Raw genomic sequence first — 24,249 nt, forward strand, 5'->3', positions numbered from 1 at the left:
AGATTTTGCTGCAGATTTCTCAGCTGCACATCCATGATGAGAATCTCCCGTTCCACCACATCTTAAAGGTGTCCTATTGGATGAGATCTGGTGACTGTAGATGCCATTGGAGTAGAGTGACCTCATTGTCATGTTCAAGAAACCAGTGGTGAGATGATTTGAGCTTTGTGACATGGTGCATTATCCTGCTGGAAGGAGCCATCAGAAGATGAATACACTGTAGTCATAAAGAGATGGACATGGTCAGCAATAAAACTCAGGTAGGCCGTGGCATTTAAACCATGTTTAATTGGTACTAAGGGGCCCAAATTGTGGCAAGAAAACATCCCCCACACCATTATATCACCACCACCAGCATGAACCGATGAAACAAGGCAGGATGGATCCATGCTTTCGCGTTTACGCCAAATCCTGGCGCTGCCATATAATTGTCGCAGCTGAAATCAAGACCCATAAGACCAGGCAACATTTTTTCCAATCTTCTTCCAATTTTGGTGAGCCTGTGCGAATTGTAGCCTCAGTTACCTGTTCTTAGCTGACAGGGGTGGCTCCCGGTGTGGTCTTCTGCTTCTGTAGCCCATCTGCTTCAAGGTTCGATGTGTTTTGCATTCAGAGATGGTATTCTGCATACCTTGGTTGTAACAAGTGGTTATTTGATTTACTGTTCTCTTTTTATCATCACAAATGCCCGTTCTCCTCTGACCTCAAACATCAACAAGGTATTTTTGTCCACACAACTGCCTCTCACTGGATATTTTCTCTTTTTCGGACCATTCTCTGTAAACCCTAGAGATGGTAGTGTGTGAAAATCCCAGTAGATCAGCAGTTTTTGAAATACTCGGGCCAGCCCGTGTGGCACTAACAACCATGCCAGGTTCAAAGTCACTTAAAGCGGGATTCCACCCTAAAGTGGAACCTCCGCTGATCGGATCCCTCCCCCCCTCCGGTGTCACAATTGACACCTTTCAGGGGGGAGGGGGTGGAGATACCTGTCAAAGACAGGTATTTTCACCCACTTCCGGGCATAGACTCCGACGGGAGTCTACGCCATTTCCTGTCCTGCCGCGCTGTCTGCTGGGACACACACGGGTCCCAGTGACAGCGCGGAGATTTCCTATTGCGCGGCTCGCGCATGCACAGTAGGGAACCGGGAAGTGAAGCCGATTCGCTTCACTTCCTGATTCCCTCACCTAGAATGGTGGCGGCAGCAGCCGAGGGCCGAGCGATCGATCGGACTCGGCTGCCGGCATCGCTGGAACCCGGGACAGGTGAGTGTCCATTTATTAAAAGTCAGCAGCTGTAGTATTTATAGCTGCTGGCTTTTAATAATTTTTTTTTTTTGGTGGAATCCCTCTTTAAATTCCATTTCTTCCCCATTCTGATGCTTGGTTTGAACTTCAGCAAGTCGTCTTCACCATGTCTAGATGCCTAAATGCATTGAGTTTCTGCCATGTGATTGGCTGATTAGCAATTTGTTACCAAGCAATTGAACAGGTATACCTAATAAAGTGGTTGGTGAGTGTATATGCTACTTATCATTTTGTAGATCACTGATATCTCATATAAGCGTTAAAACTTGCAGGTTTTGTTAAGGGCTTTTTCACGTAGGTGGCCGAGCTATGGTTTTGACCCCCTCAGTTGCCCACCTGAATTATTACAGGTACTTATATAGCGCTGTCAATTTACGCAGCCTTGTCCCCCACTGCCACAATCTGTCACTGCTTCTTCCGAGTCCGGTGATGGTCCTCAACTTCTGGACAGCTACTGTAGATGCACAGGAGTTACGTTGGAGGAGTTTCGTTGTCCTTGACACCTGGATTTTTTTTTCATCATGCCGAAAATAGAGCTGGGGTGTAGATTGCATTGCACAATCGCCTTACAGTTTACACAAAAGACAAAAGTTACCAGGAGGTGTGGAAAAGGTTTTAGGGGAAAAAAAGACCCTGCATATTTCTTCTGCTAAAAAACTCATTAGCTCCTAGTGATTTATATTTTTTGTTGCAGGACTTTATTTCTGCTTTAAATAGTATTTGCTTCCCCAACATATCTTTTACGGATTTCACTCCTTTTACAGTAAGCTTTATCAGGTAGTACCCTCCAGAAATTCCTGGAAGAACTGGAACTTCCAACTGTCTCATCACACCATATGGAACTTATGGACAAACCATCATTTACATGTGATGAGATCTCTACACAAATTTCCAGGACCAGATGGACATCCAAACGGATGATATGAAAAAAAAAGTACTATCTCCGAGTAGCTCCCTTGACTTTATATTTGAATCACTTGAGGAGTAGTGAGTATATCTTACCCACAGAAAATAGGGCCTTTTATTAGTGTAATACCCAAATCAAGTAAAGACTACATACTGTAGATATACAGTTGAGGTAGGATTCTACTGTTGCTGACTGCTGGAGGTTCTATTCATGCTGACTGCTAGGAGATCTATTGTTGCTGGGGGTATATTGTTTTGGGGGTTCTATTGTTTCTGGATGATCAATTTCTTGCTGGGGGGGGGGGGGGGGCTATTGTTGCTTGCTGTATGGGGATTTATTTTAGTGCTTTACTTGTTATCAACACATTCCATACAAATTACTTAGCATGATACTTGTTTCCAGTGGTGGCTGGTGCTCAATATATAAACCCCCTCCCCGCTCGGGAGACCCGGCTCATCAGCAATGACAGTCCCCTCACCTGCTCACATGCAGATGCCTACCATCCACGTCCTCCGAATGAGTCAATCTCCGAACACAGCAACCCCAGCAGTGGTGGCTGGTGGGTGGGTCAGTCGTGCTTCTTGTATGTCTCCTCCACTGCATCATGGCAGCCGTGCATCTCTTCCCTCCTCCTCCTAGGCCAACAGAATCTTATACTTTCGACCAATCGTGAAACGGGTCTCAGGAGCCGTTTCCTGATTTCCCGGGAGGAGAATCAGTCTGACATTAGCAACTATTCATTTGCTATTGTCACACAACTTGGTGGGCTCAGGGTGCAGTAATCTGCGCCTGAGCCAACCCCTTTTTGAAGCCTATTAGAGCCTCTGGCTCTAAGCACGTGCTTAAAAAAAACCCCATTGGAATCCATGCTTCTGGCACTCCTCATGTAGATTAGGGGGCTGGTTGGATGGGGGGGGGGGCGGTGCCCCTGCGCACCTAATGGAGCGGCTGCCACTGCTTGTTTCTGTATTTCCTAAAAGGGGCGATACTGGGAGGTGGGTAGGAGGTGGAACCAAGGGACAGTCCTCAGAGGTTGGGTGGGGGTAAAGACAAGGGGACTCAAAAGTGCGGAGTACTTTCACCTATTCTCTGAAAAAAAAATTATTACCCTTTCACATGCGCTTCTGATGGAAACTACAAAAACTACAAGCAGCCATACTTACACACAATGCTCAGGCATGGTCCACTGTTGTCATTAGGAAAATGCTCCAGAGAAATTATGAAGGTGGAGCTGGTGCACGTAGACGAGAAGTGGCTTAAAGAGGCTGGAGGTGATCAGTAGCATTAAGATGCAAAAAATCTGCAGAAACAATGAACACAGTGTAAAAAAAAACATGGCAGTTGCTTAAACTAAATGTCATTATTTGTGTTTTTTTTTTTTTTTTTTTTAATTAAGCATTTTTAAAACAAATTTGTAATGGTCAAGTGTTTAGCAGTCTTTTTACTAGCGTTCCTTTTTTTTTCTTTTATTTCAGGTTTCTTCGAACCCATCAAAATGAAGCAGTGCTTTTTCAATGAAAGCATCTTATTCTTCTACAATAATAGCGGGAAAGAATTATCAACAATATGGAGACCGAAAGATGCTCTGGTGGTCGGCTTGGGACTAACCGTGTGTGTCTTTGTGCTGTTGACTAACACCTTAGTTATAACAGCCATTATAATCAACAAACGCTTTCACTACCCTATCTACTATCTCTTAGGGAATCTGGCGGCAGCTGATTTATTCGCTGGAGTGGCCTACACTTATCTCATGTTCCATACTGGACCACGGACGGTCAGCTTGACTGTGAAAACATGGCTGCTCCGCCAGAGCTTACTGGACACTAGCTTGACAGCCTCCGTGGCCAATCTGTTGGCCATAGCTGTGGAGCGACACCAGACAATATTTGCTATGCAGCTTCATAGTAAGATGTCCAACCAGCGGGTTTGCATCCTCATAGCCTGTATATGGCTTGCGGCGCTGTTACTGGGACTTATACCATCTTTCGGTTGGCACTGCGTTTGTGATCTCAAGGCTTGCTCGCGTATGGCCCCCTTGTACAGTCGGAGTTACCTCATCTTTTGGGCGGTATCCAACTTGGTGGCCTTTCTGATTATGATGGTGGTATACATGCATATCTTTATATATGTCAAGAGGAAGATGGTGAGGATGTCTAAGCACACGTCATCTCATCCAAAATACCGAGAGACCATGATCAACTTAATGAAGACAGTGTTCATCATTTTAAGTAAGTATTGCTTTGTAGTTGTTGAAGTTTAAGTAGCAGTAAACCCAAAACCCAATATATGTTGAGCATGTTAATGAAATTTCAAAAGCAATTTTCAATACTTAGACATCTGCAGCTATATTTGAAATAATAGATGGTGATCCTGCTTAGAAGGTCCTTATTCATATTGTGGCAGGGCAAAGCCGTCCCACTATTTTAATATGGTGGTCTGGGCCAGGTTTTCCAGGAAAGGGGCACACTAATGATGCAGGTGTATCCTGCATTAATCTTGGAGCCAAAGTTAGAATTCAGGGCCCAAGGCCTGAAAGGGTCAGTGTGTGAAGGGAGCAGTGAGAGGTGCATGTCTGCATCGTACTGTCCAGGTTAGGACAGACAAAGGCCCGAGCCTGTGAAGGATGTAGCCACTGTTTGGCTGACAATTCTTCACCTGGCTTATTTGACTTTTTTGGTCAAAGTTTGTTGACACAGGTGGTGCCAACAGGGCTACCAACAGCTTGAATTTTGAAATTCAAGCAGAGTATGGCCAGCTTTAAAGTGGCTATTTCAACCCACACAATGCAGTTGTGGTCCATTGTTGTCACCATTAGGAAATGCTATGCAGCCTTTGCAAGAGTGCATGTAGACAGCAAGTGGCTACTAGAGATCAGTAGCACCGAGATGCAACAAAGGATGAAAAAAAGGGCGAAAGACGCATTATAATTAGGCAAAATGGCAATTACTTATGATATTTAATGATAGTAAGCCAACTGTTAGAGTTTACATCTACTTGTTTAGATTTTTTTATAGCTGCTTCCATCTACCAGGGGTGTTGGCATGCATGATAATAGGTTCCATTAAAGGTTACGAAGGTGTGGTGGGTGTATTACTCCACATCCAGCAAGTCATGTGAGATTTCTGCTGGGGATTAACATGATTCAAACACCAAAAGACAACTTTACTTCATTATGTGTAATGGAGCCTTGTGTATGTTTGTATTTTGTCACTGTTGAGATTATTGGGCAGTTTACATTGGTCAAGGTGTATCCAAACCCAGGAACAGGTATGTTATATATTACAGCTTACCAATAAGCTGAGGTGGTCGTATTAGTTTTCTCTTTTTTAAAGCCAAGCTTCAGGATCGTAGTAATCCCGACTCCCTCTCACTGAATGCTAGTTTGAAAAAAAAAAAAAAAAAAACTTCCTAAATACCTTTTTAACTTACGTTAAAGTGACACTAAAGGTATTTTTTTTTTTTAAATAACAAACATATCATACTTATCTTCACTGTGCAGCTCGTTTTGCACAGAGTGGCCCCGATCTTGCTGTTCTGGGGTCCCTCTGCGGCTCTCTCGGTTTCTCCCCGCATCAGATAACCCCCTAGGAGAAGCACACTCCCGGGGGGGGGTTACCTTGCGGGAGCGCTCCTGTGTCCAGTATTCGTGTCCATAGAGACCGAATGCAGGACTCAGCCCCGTTCCCCAGCCGCGGCGTCATTGGATTTGATTGACAGCAGTGGGAGCCAATGGCAGCGGTGCTATCAATCTGTCCACTCAACAGCCTAGAACCCCCCAGCAGAGAGCTAGGATGCATTAAGGTGTAAGAACACAAACCTTTACAACCCCTCTTAAGGCCCCTTTCACACAGGCTGTAATCAGGTCTGCCTATCAGTTTCCCAGGTGGACCTGATTGGACCCTCCAGTCTCTTCTATGGAGTGGTGGATGTGAGTGGACATGTCTGCTGACACCCGCCACCATCCGATCCTGTCTGCCAAAAACAGATGTATGGTGGTCCTATTCCCCATCCGTCCGGTGGACTTTTCCATTTGAATGCAGAGTGGGACCTGTCACCCGCCTGCTCAACGGGGATCAGCGGAGAGATCCCCCACTGAGCAAGTGAGTTCCCCTCATCAGAGGTGCCCGTGTGAAAGGGTCCGAACTGCTTCCTGTCCATATAGAAACATCCTGGATGGGAAGTTCTTATACCAGGATCATGGCAGCAGCTGCAACCATGATCCGGGTATTGTTTTTTTTAAAAGCAATGGGCTTTCATATAAAAGTGATCCAAGCAGCTTCATAAGGCTCCGAAAGGGCCAACCGCCACTGTTGCCAGGCTCTCCCATTCCACCGCTGCTGCAAGCGGTCAGTTCAGCTGTCCACAGAGGAGAGCAAGGAACATCCTTCCTTCATCTCCTCTGTGACAAATGAAGCCGGAAGCGACAAAGATTTATTGATATTTGGTTTTGGTTCTATGTCTCTGTTTGATTGGCTGCCGTGGAGTACAGAGGAGGGATCAAGGGACTTATAGACTCATGATCTCTCCATAAAGTATACCTGTCACCAGGGCTGGTGCAAGGATCGTTGACACCCTAGGCGAAACCTAATTTTGCCGCCCCCCCCCCCCCCCCCCCGGCTGCGCACATGACTCCACCTTACCCTGCCCTTGCTACACATGACCTATCTGACCCCTACACTGACCCCTTGACACAAACTAATCCACCTGGGACAGGCTGGAGCAAAGGAGTCCCGGAGCGGCGCTGTGAGATAAACACGTGTGAGCGCTCAGCGGGAAACATGGGGGATTGGTGGCGCCAGCGGCACACCATGGGGGGCGAGAGAACACTGGACAGAGGCCGTGGTTGCGCCCTAGGTGGTAGTGCGCCCTAGGCGGCTGCCTACTTCGCCTAGTGGTTGCGCCGGCCCTGCCTGTCACTGCCCATACCCAAACTATCACAAGGGGCATTGTTCACCCCTTGTGATAGAAATAATGTTGAATAATAAAAAAAGTGTAAAATTATATTTAAATAAAATTATTAAAAAAATGAACATACTCCTATTTACACATGAGGAATTTTCCAATTCCTCAAGCTGTCCATAAACCTGAGAGAATAGTTATTTGCAAAGGCTAAAATTGACATTTCCAATGGCTTTCCCTCCTTATGGAGGGTGTCAATGATGGTTTTCCGCACAACTGTCAGGTCAGCAGTCATTCCCATGATTGTGATTCCTACTGAACCAGACTGACAGACCATTTAAAGGCTCAGGAACCCTTTGCAGGTGTTATGGCTTAATTAGCTGATTAGAGTGGGACACTTTGAGCCTAGACTATTGCACCTTTTTCACAATATTCTAATTTTCTGAGATTGTGGATTTGGGGTTTTCATGAGCTGTAAACCATAATCATTACAATTATGACAAATCACGGCTTGAACTATCTTGCTTTGCATGTAATGAGTCTATCTCATATATTAGTTTCATCTTTTAAGTTGCATTAGTGAAATAAATGAACTTTTGCACAATATTCAAATTTTTGGAGTATTGCCTGTAATTGGGTATTCACTGTGAACATAGCTTCAGCTTGTTGAATAAGGTAGAGGAACGTTCCTTTTTCTAACATGAACAGCTTCTATTTTAGTAAATCATCATAAATGAGCTCCAATATCTTTTGTGTGCAGTTAGAGAATAGAATAGAGGAAATGATCTGGTGAGTACTTCACCAAAATTTCCCATAATGAAATGAATCACTGCACCTGAAAAGCATCGTCCCATACCCGAAGGTACAACTGTTGCCTGTATGCAAATAAGGTGGTTGATTTACTGAAACTGGATAGTGAAAAATCTGGTGCAGCTCTGCGTGGTAGCCAATCAGCTTCTAACTTCAGCTTGTTCAATTAAGATTTGACAATAAAACCTGGAAGCTGATTGGTTTCTATGCAGAGCTGCACCAGATTTTGCACGCTCCCAGTTTTAGTAAGTAAAGCCCAAAGTGTATCTAAAACCAAAAAGAAAAAAACATCTATTGCAGTTTACTGGTTCTTAGTGAATAAGCCGAGGTTTCAGCAGGTGTGCAAACGATGTAAGTGTGATAGAGAATACGTATAGATACTGTATACTATCAGCTGAGTGCTGAGGTAGCCGGAATGAATACTGGATGTGAATTCGGCCCCAACAGGTGTGTCGATGGTGTTCCGGGAACTTGCCAGATCTACAAGTTCAGAAATCTGACTATTCCTGTGACCCAGATTTGGGCTTCTCTCCAGTGGAAATGGATGCCTGGCAGGTGGGGTGTGTGAGGAGAAAGGTGAGGTGATCTTACAATGAAATCAGCATGACATTGTTGTACACGGCATGCTTCCTGTTAGTAATGCCGGAGCGGCCTCATCTCAGCCTTTTCCGGCTCTGATGACTAGGGCTGCCACCTCATCCCTTTAAGGCCGGGTTCACACCGCTGCGATGCGGGAACGCCGCGAATCTGCGGCGTTTTCCCGCATCGCACGACTCCCGCCGGCAGTTCACACTGCCCTATGCGAACGGCTGGGAGTGTCAATGATATGTTAATGACACCCCCAGATCCGATCGCATATCGCAGTGCGATCTGCCGACTCGCACAAGAATCGGATCGCATGGTGTGAACGCCCATGCGATCCGATTCTGTTGCGGACGAAAAAAAGGGTCCCGTGCGAGTTTGCTGCGGGACCGCTGCGAGTTCAGCCATACTATCTGTATGGCTGAACTCGCAGCGCTACGGAGATCGGATGTGATTTGCGGTGCGAATCACATCCGGATCTCCCCCCGCAGCAGTGTGAACCCAGCCTAAACCCGAACACATATGAATTACACAGGTTCTGAGGCAAATTTAATGCAGATAAGGCACCAAGTGAGTCTAATTACCACCTCAATCAGCCACAAAACCTGTGTAATGAATATGTGTTCGGCCTTAAAGGGATGAGGTGGCAACCCTACTGATGACAGAAGATTGTCTTGTGAATGTGGCGCTCATGGACGCAGTGGCTGAGGAGGAGAGGACCTCCTAGACAAGCCTTGTTTAAAAACTGTGTGGAGCTTCCTTCTGAAATTTCGTTTTTTTTTTCGCAATGACGGTAAACCTTATCTATTGTATCTATCTATTGCGCTCAATGACACGGATAGCAGAAGACTTTCCTGCAAGTAGTGTGGTGGCTGCCATTGCTGATCTTCTGTTGCCTGGCTGTGGTGCTGGTTCTCTGTATTCAATAATTTGAGGCACTGGCCTAGGACATGTATGCAGAAGAGGACTCCTGAGTTTACTTCTGTTTTCCTGATCTACAGTACATACTTGTTCAGGGTGGTGACACTGATTCCGAAAACTTTTCAGTATGAGGGTCACCTTGTATATTTTACAAATATTTGCTGACCAAAAACAATCCCCATCAGAGTCCCCACCTTAACACCCACGTTCACACCGACGTGACATGCAATTTACAAATCGCACCTGAAGTTGCATCTAATGTATTTCTATGGCCCTGTCTTAATCTGTCCGAGGAGCGCGATTTAAAAAATAGTTTCTGCGCTATTTTTCGCAATTTTATGTGTGACTTACATTGACATCTGTGCATGAAATCGCACAGATGTTGGAAAGCTGCAGATGAAATCGCACTGTCCTATGGCTTTAAAATCACACTGAGGTAGCACAATTTCAAAGATGCATTTAGTGTGAACGGGGACTTACAACAGGATCCCCATCAGAGTCCCCCCTTACATCAGGGTCCCCATCAGTGTCCCTGTTATTATATCAGGATCTCCAATAAGGTCTCCCCTTGCATCAGGGTCCCCATCAATGCCTCTTTTACATTAGAGTCACCATTAGAGTCCCCCTTTACATCAGAGTCCCCATCAGGGTTCCCCTCAGTGTCCCTGTTACATCAGGGTCCCCATTAGAATCCCCCTTACAACAGAGTCCCCTCTTACATCACATTAGAGTTCCTCTTTAAATCAGAGTCTGCATTAGGGTTCCGCTTTACATCAGAGTCCCCCCTTTCATGGGGGGAGGGGAGGTATGGAGAAGCATAGTCAATAGGCAGCCTCTCGTGACCTTAGTCTTCCATCTGTACACATTGAGGTTATGCCACTGCAGCCCTTTGCTTGTCTTTATCCGACCCTTGGGTCACTGGAACAAGACACTATTCCTCCCACTGACACCAACAATGGGGCACTATTTCCCCCATTGATGCCTAAGATGGGGTACTATTCCTTAAACTGACACCAACGGTGGCATGTTATTTCTCCCACTGACACCAATGATGGGGCACCATTCCACTGACACAAACAATGGGGTACCATTCCTTTCACTGACACCAACAAGGAGGTACCATTCCTTCCACTGACACCATCAATGGGGCACTATTCCTCCCACTGACACCCACGATGGGACACTATTCCTCCCACTGACACCAAAGATAGGGCAGTATTTCTCCCACTGACACCAAAGATAGGGCAGTATTTCTCCCACTGACACCAAAGATAGGGCAGTATTTCTCCCACTGACACCAAAGATGGGGCAGTATTCCTCCCACTGACACCAAAGATGGGGCAGTATTCCTCCCACTGACACCAACGATGGGGCACTATTCCTCCCACTGACACCAACGATGGGGCACTATTCCTCCCACTGACACCAACGATGGGGCACTATTCCTCCCACTGACACCAACGATGGGGCACTATTCCTCCCACTGACACCAACGATGGGGCACTATTCCTCCCACTGACACCAACGATGGGGCACTATTCCTCCCACTGACACCAACGATGGGGCACTATTCCTCCCACTGACACCAACGATGGGGCACTATTCCTCCCACTGACACCAATGATGGGTTGCTATTCCTTTCCCTAATAGCATTGTTTATTCCCCACCCACCACCTCTAAAACCAATCCAGTGGCTAATTAGCAGCTAGAAGCAAGGGGGTTTAGGTCGCGCTATGGATTGTGGTTCGGGTAAGAGCGGCCCCTATTTTAATTCCAACCCAATGAGGGTGGGAACAAAGATAAAGTAGGGGGGAGAGAAATAGGCTTGGCGCTATACCCTTTAAAATGTAAAAATTTGAAATTTGAAACTTAGATACACAATTAGCAAGAAATTTCCAGCGTGCTGGATAATAAAATGAAATGAATTTGTATAAATGTGTGTGTGTGTCAGTAAGTGTCAACAAACAATTATTATATCCTTAAAGACCATAAGTGTCATAAAAAATCATAAATTCATAAACCATAAATCAATTGTAACAGCATGCAGTATGCAAATGCTAAATATAAAGTGCAAGGTGCTGGTGAACAAATTGCAATCACTGGTGTTGTGACAGAACTATATGAGTGGGAAGTAGAGCTCAATAGTATAAAGATTAAAATATATAGATATAGAAATAAAAGTATATATATATATAGTCCGTTTTATCTGTTATACATATCGGGTCCTCGCATAGTGCAACTATGGTAAAAGGTGCATATTAAATAATTAAATAAAGGTGAAAAAATGTGGTAAAATTTTCCAGAAAAATATGGCGATATAAAAATGTAAATAAAAATAAAACGTAGAGGTAGGGATTAAGATAAAGATAGTAAATAATGTCCCAAAAAGATTGGTGTCCAAAAAAGAAAAAATGGTGATAAATTAGTGGGGTGTCCTCTGTGGGTGAAAGTGGAGTGAAGAGGGAAGGTGGCTTCAACTGTTGCTCCCGGTGCTCTGTGAGCACTTATGCAATTGCTCTCACCAGAGATATGACCCCTTCTGGGGTGGATCAGCCTTCACAGTATCAGCCACTGTGTAGCTCTCTGGCTTGCCTCTATTGCGGTTCTGGGAGACCCTCGTTCATCCGTTCATATGCCCTGCTCGGTTATATGTAATGAATAAGAGGCATATCCATGGTGTAGTATGTTTTATAAAGATTCGTATTTATTATATAGGCAAAAAGTTACTCACAAACATCCGTTCGTATATGTGTTAAAAGGAAAGATCCCGTTCGGCTATCTCGCCGTCTGAGTTAGCGGTGTATGCTGTCTGGCCACTTACATTTTTATATCGCCATATTTTTCTGTAAAATTTTACCACATTTTTTCACTTTTTTGTACCATTATTTAATATGCACCTTTTACCATAGTTGCACTATGTGAGGACCCGATATGTATAACAGATAAACGGACTATTTTTATATATATATATATATATATATATATATATATATATATATATATATATATATATATATATATATATATATATACTTTTATTTCTATATCTATATATTTTAATCTTTATACTATTGAGCTCTACTTCCCACTCATATAGTTCTGTCGCAACACCAGTGATTGCAATTTGTTCACCAGCACCTTGCACTTTATATTTAGCATTTGCATACTGCATGCTGTTACAATTGATTTATGGTTTATGAATTTATGATTTTTTATGACACTTATGGTCTTTAAGGATATAATAATTGTTTGTTGACACTTACTGACACACACACATTTATTCAAATTCATTTCATTTTATTATCCAGCACGCTGGAAATTTCTTGCTAATTGTGTACCTAAGTTTCAAATTTCAAATTTTTACATTTTAAAGGGTATAGCGCCAAGCCTATTTCTCTCCCCCCTACTCTAATTAGCAGCTAGGTTTGCTTTTAGATGAAAGAGCATCACCACCTTAAAAAAAAAATACCGGGGTTATGGCATACAGCTGCAGCCATAACCCCAGTATAACCACTTGAAACCAATCACGTACATGTACATGATTTGGTGACAAGTGGATATGCAGTGAAAGTGTTTTGTTATATGTTTAGTAAGTGTGCAGAAGCTAAACGCCCAGTGTACAGGAGGCCCTAAGTGACGGGGTTCCTGTTGATGAACACTAGGCAGAGCGGGAGCATCCAGAAGCAGAACAGACAGGAATAAGCAGGCCAGGTATGAGATGGGGATGGGCCAAGGCACGCTGTAGTGTAGAAATTAGCGCCAAGCCCCAGGCTCCACTTTCTTTATCGCTTTTTTTTTTTTTTTGAACATCCATCTATCTTGCATTCATTTGTATGTAACATGATATGTGTGTCAAAGATTAAAGTTAGAGGCTGTTTCCAGAGTTTCTCAACCATCAGACTGCAATTCACTGCCAGGGGTCACCAAGCTGAGGACAGGTCAGGATGATTCAGTAATGTGAAGCAGATTGGGACTTGCATGGTTGGATCAGCTGAGATCTGATCAGTTTTCCTAGTTCTGTCTATGGCCAGGTCATTCACACAAGCCTCCTGGGGTTGGTTTATTTAAATGCTGCAGAAAATATCTGGGAAGTATGAAGAAACTTTGGGCCTCGTGCACATACAGTGCATCCGGAAAGTATTCACAGCGCTTCACTTTTTCCACATTGTTATGTTACAGCCTTATTAAAAAATGGATTCCATTCATTGTTTTACCTTTAAAATTCTACAACCAATAACCCATAATGACAACATAAAAGAAGTTTGTTTGAAATCTTTGCAAATTTATAAATAAAATTAAATGATCCCATGTACATAAGTATCACGGCCTTTGCTCAATACTTTGTTGAAGCACCTTTGGCACCAATTACAGCCTCCATTTTTTTTTTTTTTTTTTTTTGAGTATGATGCTACAAGCTTGGCACACCTATTTTTGGGCAGTTTCTCCCATTCTTCTTTGCAGACCTCTCATGCTCCCCCTCACAGATAGGATGGAGCGTGTCGGTGCACAGCCATTTTCAGATCTCTCCAGAGATGTTCAATCAGGTTCTGGCTGGGCAACTCAACGACATTCACAGTTGTCCTGTAGCCACTGCTTTGTTATCTTGGCTGTGTGCTTACGGTCGTCCTGTTGGAAGACAAACCTTCGCCCCAGTCTGAAGGCGAGAGCGCTCTGGAGCAGGTTTTCATCAAGGATGTCTCTTGTAGGGCTGGGGAAAAAATCGATTTAAATCTTGAATCGAGTTTAGAGGTCAAATCGATTCCAAATTTTAGCAAATCCATTTTTTTTAGATTTATTTTTTTTCACCAGGACCAGCGCTGACACCGTGCCGGTCCTGAGGAGCTGCAGGCAGGAGTTTTTAGGTGAGGCCGCGGAGTAGGCCGAAGCCGTGGCCTTGCCTAAAAACTCCTGCCTGCTGCTCCCCAGGACTGGCGCTTACACCGCGCCGGTCCTGAGGAGCTGCAGGCAGGAGTTTTTAGGCGAGGCCACGGCTTCGGCCTAGTCCGTGAGGCCGGATGGCTCTGACTAGGCCGAAGCCGCGGCCTCGCCTAAAAACTCCTGCCCGCAGCTCCTCAGGACCGGAGCGGTGTCCATAAAAAAAAAAAAAGCTTGAATCGAATCGTGAATCGAGGTGTTTTTTTTTTAAAAAGTCACAGATTTTTTTTTTGTGAAAATCGCCCAGCTCTAGTCTCTTGACATTGCTGCATTTCTCCTTATATGTGTGCAGCGTGGGTACATGCTAATGTAGAAACCAACCGCATTTACCTGAGCCTGGCCGCATACAGCCATTCACTTAAAGCGATTGTAAAGGAAAAAAAAAAAGATAACAAACATCTCTATACTAGTGAGCCGTTGGTCGGAAACAGAACGGAATGTGGATGCAGTGAGGTCTGTTGTCAACCGTGACCGATGGCTCACTATGAGAATGATTTCAGAGGAAACAGGAATTATCAAGTGAATTGTTCATGAAATCATGACTCAGGATTTGAACATAAGAAAGGACAACATTTTGGTAGTGTGGAGAACATCCAAAGAGCCACTGTGCCATCCCACTTGAAGACTTCCAGGGATGCTATAAACAATACAAAAATCGCGGATAGAGCTGGGCAATTTTCTAAAAAAAACAAATCTGCGATTTAAAAAAAAAACGATTCACGATTCGAATCAAGTTACCTTTTTTGATGGACACCGCGCCAGTCCTGAGGAGCTGCGGGCAGGAGTTTTTAGGCGAGGCCGCGGCTTCGGCCTACTCCGTGGTGTCCTAAAAACTCCTGCCCACAGCACCTCGGGACCGGCACAGTGTCAGCGCCGGTCCTGGTGAAAAAAAAAATCGATTTGCTGAAATTTTGAATCGATTTGACCTCTCAACTTGATTTAAAATGATTTTTTTTCTCCAGCCCTAATCACGGGGAGCGTTGTGTACACTCACAAGGTGTATACTTTTGAAGGACACAATGTTCAATTGTAAAATTTTTCAATAATTTTTTATTTTTTTTTTAAATATCATTCTTATTACTTAATTACTCTCTGGACACACCTCGTATATCGCATATTTGAATTAGTACCAGCAAATTGGGTCATCCTCACATCTCATCCCTATTTGTATCACAGAAATACCATTGAAAGTAATTGATGGAACTTTTTGGGTGCTAAAGAAATATACAATATCACACGCGTTACTTTATAAAAAATAATCTTTTTATTGTCGCAGTTATGCATATCTAAAAAAGTTTAAAAATAACAAGAACAAAGGCAGAGCTTTGGCATGCCATTAACAATAATTGCTTAGTGTTCAACAATAAATTATAGCAATTAAAATTTCCACATGTTGCCCTTAATGCCCCACCCATCCGTGGTTTACAAATCTGAAAAAAGAACTCTTCAGTTATGCCAAGCTGGGTGTGATGATGGGTTGGGGTGGCATTTGACACATTTCTCAAATCTCCTGATCTGCTTCATCAGAAACTGTGGCAGCTCTATGTACAGCATGTGCTGTGCCATGCTTTAGACAAGCCAAGTGGCCAATCCCATCAAACCCTGATAGCCCATAGAGTTGGAAAAGGGTAGAACTAATCTTGCCACCTTTTCTGGGAAAAAGTCCTTTCACGTGATCTCTTTCCTGATACTCCAGCAAAGTGTGCCTGTCCCAGAACAAGCAGGGGTATTAGATTGTATTATTATCATGATGTGATTTAAAAGAAATGAATATAAATGAAATGAGCAATAAAGAGAAATACCCTACAAAAACTGATTATAAAAAACTTTTTCAATATTTTGGTAAATTTGTCAAATTTTGCAATTTTAACACTGGGCTGCTGATTGTGTTTAGTGTGTGCTAAAGCCTCATTCACAGGAGAGGCACACTTTACCGCTGTCCGTGGTAGATCGCTTTTCAGAGGGCTGTAGAGCACTGGCTGCCAGGCATTCAGGAAGCTATACTGTTTTTATTATTTTTTTTCTATTGAAATCCTGTACCGCAATGGTGATCCAAGCATTTGTCTTAGCCCTTGTACACACGGTCGGACATTCCGACAACAAAATCCATCGGATTTTGTCCAAAACTGGTGTTACATACACACGGTCGGACAAAGTTGTTGGAAAATCCAATCGTCCAGAACGTGATGACGTTATTTCCTTACGACGGGACTACGTTCAGGCTAGTAGCTTTGGTCTTGTAATTTGATCTGAGCATGCGTGGAACTTTCTCCAATCGGAATTCTCTACTAATGATCAGACAAAGTCCTATCGGATCATGTTGCCGGAAAGTTTTATAGCCCAGCTCTAAAACTTTGTCGGTCGGATATTCAGACGGAAACAGTCCAATGGAGCCCACACACGGTCAGATTATCTGACAACACAGTCCGATCGGACATTTTCCGTCGGAATGTCCGACCGTGTGTACAAGGGCTTAAAGTTTCAGCGCAGCCCCATTCACTTGAATGGGTTATATTTGGCTACGGGATTGCCTGCCAAGAGTGACATGCTGTGTGTTTCTTCTGAAGTGCGACACCTCTAAACCTCTAAACCAGTTTCTTGGTAAATTAGGGATTGGTAGCATGTCTTTGGGTAAGGGGTGAGAAGATTTTCCTTGGACTTATTTATAGGCTGTGAAATCAGTGATTGCATAGTGTTTGGTTGGAGCAGGTGTGATTGGGTGAAAAGTTTGCAATTGATAAGGAAAATCTGAGATATGGGAAACGGCTGTGAGGCCGTACGGGGAGGGGGAGGGGTATCACAACACGAGCGTAGAAGGCAGAAAATACTTTCAGTTTAGTGCAGGTGTTCGGATTGTGAAATTTATAGAGGTGGAAGGTAGCCGTGTCCTCAGCTTTTCACGTGATTCTCTTACATGGCAGCATAGAGGCTCATTCACACCAAATGTATTAAACTGCATTGATCAATGCAGGCTCAGCACAAAGTCACTGATAGAAGAGCTCTTCTCTATGTGCCCCCTTCTTATCATACAAGTAGGAGAGATAAGAATAACACCATCTTTGTTTTAATGCAACACAACACATTACAGTGCACATTATCACGTCACAATATGCTGGTTGGGCATGGAGTTCAAAGCCTTATTTCACCTTTCCAACAAATGTTTTCATGTGTTCAAGCATCCCCAGTAGATTAAAAATCACTGCGTAGGTTTTAAAAAGGAGCTTCTGTGTGGGTGTGGCCTCTCCCAAGCCTGCCAGAAAAACTCCAAGTGTGGTTGACCCATCTGCCCTGCCTAGATGCCAGGTTGTGCCATAGATCGTTCTGTGAAAACTCAACTAACTTAGCTTTTATGTTATTAAGAGTTAGCAACAAGTCCTATTTTTATTAGCCAGATAGTGGCCCTACTTGGATCCCCGGTTGGGCCAAATCTTATCTACAGGGGACAGATCTTATTTACAGAGGGGCGGATCTTATCTACGGAGAGGGGGGGTGGATCTTATCTACAGGGGGGGTTGATCTTATCTACAGGGGGACTGGATCTTATCTACGGGGGGTGGATCTTATCTACAGGAGGGGTGGATCTTATCTACAGGAGGGGTGGATCTTATCTACAGGAGGGGTGGATCTTATCTACAGGAGGGGTGGATCTTATCTACAGGAGGATGGATCTTATCTACAGGGGGCAGATCTTATTTACAGGGGGCAGATCTTATTTACAGGGGGCAGATCTTATTTACAGGGGGACGGATCTTATCTACGGAGAGGGGGGGTGGATCTTATCTACAGGGGGGGTGGATCTTATCTACATCTACAGGGGGACTGGATCTTATCTACATCTACAGGGGGACTGGATCTTATCTACATCTACAGGGGGACTGGATCTTATCTACAGGGGGACTGGATCTTATCTACAGGGGGACTGGATCTTATCTACAGGGGGTGGATCTTATCTACAGGGGGTGGATCTTATCTACAGGGGGACTGGATCTTATCTACAGGGGGTGGATGTTATCTACATCTACAGGGGGACTGGATCTTATCTACAGGGGGTGGATCTTATCTACAGGGGGTGGATCTTATCTACAGGGGGTGGATCTTATCTACAGGGGGACTGGATCTTATCTACAGGGGGTGGATGTTATCTACATCTACAGGGGGACTGGATCTTATCTACATCTACAGGGGGACTGGATCTTATCTACATCTACAGGGGGACTGGATCTTATCTACATCTACAGGGGGACTGGATCTTATCTACATCTACAGGGGGACTGGATCTTATCTACATCTACAGGGGGACTGGATCTTATCTACAGGGGGACTGGATCTTATCTACAGGGGGACTGGATCGTATCTACAGGGGGACTGGATCGTATCTACAGGGGGACTGGATCGTATCTACAGGGGGACTGGATCGTATCTACAGGGGGACTGGATCTTATCTACAGGGGGACTGGATCTTATCTACAGGGGGACTGGATCTTATCTACAGGGGGACTGGATCTTATCTACAGGGGGACTGGATCTTATCTACAGGGGGACTGGATCTTATCTACAGGGGGTGGATCTTATCTACAGGGGGTGGATCTTATCTACAGGGGGGACGAATCTTATCTACAGGGGGTGGATCTTATCTACAGGGGGGACTAATCTTATCTACGGGGGGAGTGGATCTTATATACAGGGGACGGATCTTATCTGCAGCGCCAGGATCACTTAAGTGCTTCTGCTCCTCATTCCAGCATCCGGGTTTTGGCTGCTTCATTCTCCCTGTCTGTGTCCACCTGCTGGGTGATTGATGTGGTCGTCACCTGTTATAGGCAGGCCAGGCCAGGCGCTGTCCTTTGCTTGTGATGGTGAATGATACCTGTGTTGTTCCTGACCGAGCTCCTTATCTGCCTGCCCTGCTCTACTAGTTTGGATTTCCCTGTGTATGACTTCAGACCTGATTATTGGACTATTCCTTGAAATTAACCTGCCCTTTACCTGGACTGTCATTGAACCACGCTATCAGCCTGCTAACTGCAAGTATCTCTTGGCTTTGCTCAGTTTGTATCTGCCCTGGTGTGTTGACCAGGCACTATCGCATTGTGTATGTGATAATATAGAAAATTATTGCGCTACTCATATAAGGAAAAGTGAGCTGCCAGCACCAGCAGTAAGACTAACTGCATATCATATATGGGGGGAAAATGGAACACTAAAAACTTTTAATGTGCCATAGATATACACCTAGGGCAAAGGTGAGCGCAATAAATGGTTGTGCTGAAAAGTGCAAAAAAACTACTCAAAGATATTTAAAAGTGTTTTTGTGAAGAAGAATATTAAGTGCACCAACTCTCTCTATCTCTCTATCTCGATCTCTATATCTCTCTCGATCTCTATATCTCTCTCCATCTCTATATCTCTCTCCATCTCTATATCTCTCTCCATCTCTATATCTCTCTCCATCTCTATATCTCTCTCCATCTCTATAAATTTGGGCTGCCTAGGAGAGAACCGGGAGGGGGGCGGGGCGAGTGCCTTTAGATTACATACAGCGAGAATCTCCTGTTTACTCAGCGGCCTCTGTAATAGGAAGTCCCGTCTCCTGGGCTGGCATTGGACCAGTGCTCTGTCTATCATGGAACCTTGTATTAAAGAGGCCGCCGAGTAAACAGGAGATTCTCGCTGTATGTAATCTGAAGGCGCTCATCGCACTCCCCTCCCTGTCCCCTCCAAGCCAACAGTAATCTGAGGTGATCAGGCTGCATTCATGGCAATTGTGAGGCTGCTTTGATAGGAAATTGTGAGGCTGCAGATGGTCAATGGTGAGGTTGCATTGATGGGCACGGACCCTTATTTTGCTTCAAAGTTATTTATTTAAAATTTAAGTTTTCTTTTCCACAAACTTCCCTCCTAAAATTAAGGCGTGTGTTATATACCGATAAATACGGTATCTTTGAGTCGTTTTTTTTTTTTTTTGCACTTTTCAGCACAACCATTTATTGTATTCACCTTTGCCCTGGGTGTATATCTAGGGCACATTAAGCGTCTTTAGCACTTTTTCCCCCAACTATAGCATTGTGTATAAGTCCTGGGGGCAACCAAGTACCGGTAGGCCTGCTTGCCTTAAGGGAAAGGGACCTGCTATTATCTATAGTTTCTGAACACCTATGTTGGGGTTTGACGTGACATACGGGGGACGGATCTTGCGTACGGACAGATATCATCTGCAGGAATCATATTGAACATGGAGCAGATCTCCTGTAGATAAAATCTGCTCCTGTAGAGAAGATCCAACCCTATAGATAAAAATCTGCCCCCTGCAGATAAAATCGGTCCTCTTTAAATTAGAACTGTGGCCTGCAGAGAAGATCTAACGTTTGTAGATAAGTTGTGTCCCCTGTAGATGAGATCTGTGCCCTGTATCAGTTGTGTCTGTATTACAATAATATAAGTGTGTGACAATGCAGCAAGTGACCGAGGGACAGGGACACTCCGTACCAGCCAGGCCCTGACTAGTTATTGCTGCTGAAGACTGGATACATTGTACTTTTCTTGTCGGTCACCGAGAACAAACAAGAGGAACGTTACATTGTCTTTAAATATACAGCCTGTCACTACTTAATATATTTCCAAGGATATTTTATTATACCTTACCCTGCAGGACCACTAAGAGGGCATTGTGCCCGCTATTGATAAGATTTGCCTTTAATGTATTACTAAAGGCAAAACTTTTTAGGTTCGGGTGGAGTGGAGAGGGGATAGAACCCCTGGCAGGCTTTTAGTGTCTGTCCCCATTTGGGAGCTATGGTCACATTATACACTTTTATTTTATTTTATAACATCAGCATTGTAATACCAATACAAACAATAGTTATTTTTGGCAATCCAATATAAACTTACTTAGGAAATCTCCTTTCATGTTCTAAGATCTGCCTGTCTGCTGGACATCTAGTTCCACAACTTCCTTTTGCCTGCATGCTTTGCAGCTTCTCCTCTGCTGTTTACGTTCCATTTCTGAGGACTACATATCCCATGGTACCTTGGTGCCTGCAAGCTGCGATTCCTGTACTGACTCCGCCTCCTGAAACTCCTCCTCTCAGCGCCTCTGTAGTTTTGCAGAGCCTGCTTTTCCGGAATGTGTGACAGATGACTGTTAGATGGAGCCTTTACCAATCTGCATATGAAATATGGACCAGCAAATGTGTAAAATGTGAAAGCCACCTCTATAATGCCTAATTTAGAATGCGTGTTTTAGAAATTCAGTACAGTTGTCAGGTCAGAGCAGTATGTTGATGGTAACGGACATGGCAAGAAGCGGCGTGTCTTCCAGGAACATTCGTATAGAATACATATACAAACATATACATTGTAAAGTGCTATATAAATCATGTATAATAATCTAGAATTCAAGGATGACGGGACCAGGAAATGAAGGAAGGGACAGACATGCATACAACACATGCGTGGACATAAATCGCAGTCTCAGCTGCTCTATCTCACATTGTTGTGAAGCCGGTTCCCCCCCAGTGACTCGATGGGCCCTATAAAGGAGGCTCTCACTACAATCTCCTCCGATAAGACAAAAATGCAGAGCTGGGGAACAGTCACGCTACACAAATCTGTTTATTCAGCAAGATTCCGACTCCACTGCAACATCGAGGAAACTTTAAAGTGAACCTGACTATGGCCTACATCGGGGATATGCAATTAGCGGACCTCCAGCGGTTGCAAAACTACAAATCCCATCATGCCTCTGCCTCTGGGTGTTATGCTTGTGGCGGTCAGAGTCTTTCTATGCCTCATGGGACTTGTAGTTCTGCAACAGCTGGAGGTCTGCTAATTGCATATCCCTGGCCTACGTAAACAATACATTCCATTTGTGTCCAATCAGGCAGGCTCTCACATGGGAGATCTGAAAGAGATTGTACAGTCAGGTTGGAACGTGTATGGTGAGCGCTAGGCGCCCCGTTCACATATCGTGATTTAGGATTGCGGGCAGAATCTCTGCGATCCCAAATTGCGTGGCAATCGAAGCACAACGCGTTGCACATGGGTGCAATTATCCTTCACTGGCACCCCAAACATGATGTGACTCTGTTGCGACTGTCGCCTGAAAGCATTGCGTGGTAGTCTCAGCAAACCGGTCCTTTCAAAATCGCCTGAAGCTTCTCACCCGAAAATGAGCAGGAGCTTCTTTTCAGGGGAGAAAGGCGCCTAGGTGAGTCCATCCAAGTGAATGGGCTGCCCTATGTGACACGCAACACCATGTGACAGTCGCCTGGCAAGAACGCTTGCTCCCGTTATGCCAAAGTGTGAATGCAGCCTCGGACTTTGAGAGCCTTTTATTTCGATGCACCTGGAATGTAGTATGTAGCTGATTTAAAGGACGATTGTCCTTTAACCACTTGCCATCATTAACCCATTTTTAAACATCCTGGACTTCAAATAGTTAAAATAAGTTCATAGCTGAAGCTGCGGCTTCAAGTTTGATATCACTTTTTTTCTGCCTGCTATTAGCTGTTCAGTAAAAGTGATCCAGGAGGCTCTACAGCCGCCCAATCACTTTTAGTGCTCTTCCAGATGGGCCCTTAGCTGCCCATCTGAACTGTCCCAATACAGCTTGATGGGGCTGTATCATTTTAACTTGAACCACCTGCCAATCTCACCTATTGAGTTTAATGAGGCATCCGTATTCAATGCATGCAATTGGGGCAGGGTACAGGGTCGAATTGAGTGGTACCACATGTCAAATGCTCTCTGAAAATCAGCCTGCACACAGATCACTTTTCAGAGGGCATTGCACCACACTGCATGTTCTCCATTGAAGCTAATCAAGCACAATATTTGCTTGATTAGCTACAGCGGAGACATTTGGGGGGGGGGGGGGGATTAACAACAGTGTCTCTAAGTAAAAACAAGTTTTAAAAAAATTTAAATAAAGTAAAAAAATGAAAGCTGCTGCTTTAGCAATGAACTTATTTTGGTGATTGTAAACCTTTTTTTTTTTTTTTTTTTTTATATCACAAACTTTCTACTTTCTTTCTGTGCAATGGTTTTGCTTAGAGCATCTCTGATCCTCCTCTTCTTGGTCCCATGCCGGCGCTCCTGTCTCTCCCCCCCCTTCAGCTTGCTATGGGGGGCACTTGTGTGTGCTCGCTTCAGAGCACAGCTTGGCCCTACCCCCCCCCCACTAGGTGTGATCGACCTACAGCAGGAGCCAATGGCTTCCACTGCTGTCTCTGTGCCAATGAATAGGGAGCGAGGCAATGGTCTTATGCACATCGATGGATCGATATTGGGCTCAGGTAAGTACAAGCGGGAAATTGGGGGGGGGGGGCTACATGCAGAAGGTTTTTTACCTTACCATAAGACTCCTTTCACACTGAGGCGCTTTCACGCTAAAAAAAGCACCTGAAAAGTTCACGAAAACCCATTTCCATTAAAATTAATGATGGCTTTCTCACTGGGGCAGTGCACTGGCAGGGTGGTGGAAAAATGCCCCTCTCCATTGAAATGAATGGAAAGCTCTTCAGAAGCGCCTGAAAGGCTCTTCAAAAGCATGCAGTGTTTTACTAGCAGTTTAGAAGCGCCTCAGTGTGAAAGGAGCCCAAAACGCATTAGGGTAAAAAACCTAGCCCCCGAAGGCCGTGTTATTTATATACAGCCTGCGGACAGAAAGTGGTTGGACTGGTAAATGTGAATTTACAATATAACTTCCTTTTAAAAGTACAAATTGACCTTTACAACACGTTCTGCCAGGAACATATTTTTCGCATTCTTCTGTTATATTTAAATACATTTATTTCGGCAAGCTTCTTCACATTTTGATGCACAATTGTCATCCTTTCCATTCTCCTCACATTGTGCTGATTGTGAACTGTACACCCAGGTGGACTG

General features: G+C 44.3%; 1 protein-coding gene across 3 annotated transcripts in view; it reads left to right on the forward strand.

Annotated features, from left to right (window-relative positions):
- LPAR2 (lysophosphatidic acid receptor 2) overlaps positions 1–24,249 on the forward strand; it is a 95,677-nt gene that overhangs the window by 49,136 nt on the left and 22,292 nt on the right. For all 3 annotated transcript variants that reach the window (XM_077470119.1, XM_077470121.1, XM_077470120.1), the window contains exon 2: positions 3,693–4,445. In XM_077470119.1, the coding sequence (XP_077326245.1) occupies positions 3,693–4,445 (753 nt within the window). The remainder of the gene's footprint in view (positions 1–3,692; positions 4,446–24,249) is intronic.

Source organism: Lithobates pipiens, unplaced genomic scaffold, assembly GCF_037356315.1.
Source record: "Lithobates pipiens isolate NorthernLeopardFrog02 unplaced genomic scaffold, aLitPip1_a1.2 Scaffold_8, whole genome shotgun sequence".
Taxonomy (NCBI): Eukaryota; Metazoa; Chordata; class Amphibia; order Anura; family Ranidae; genus Lithobates; species Lithobates pipiens.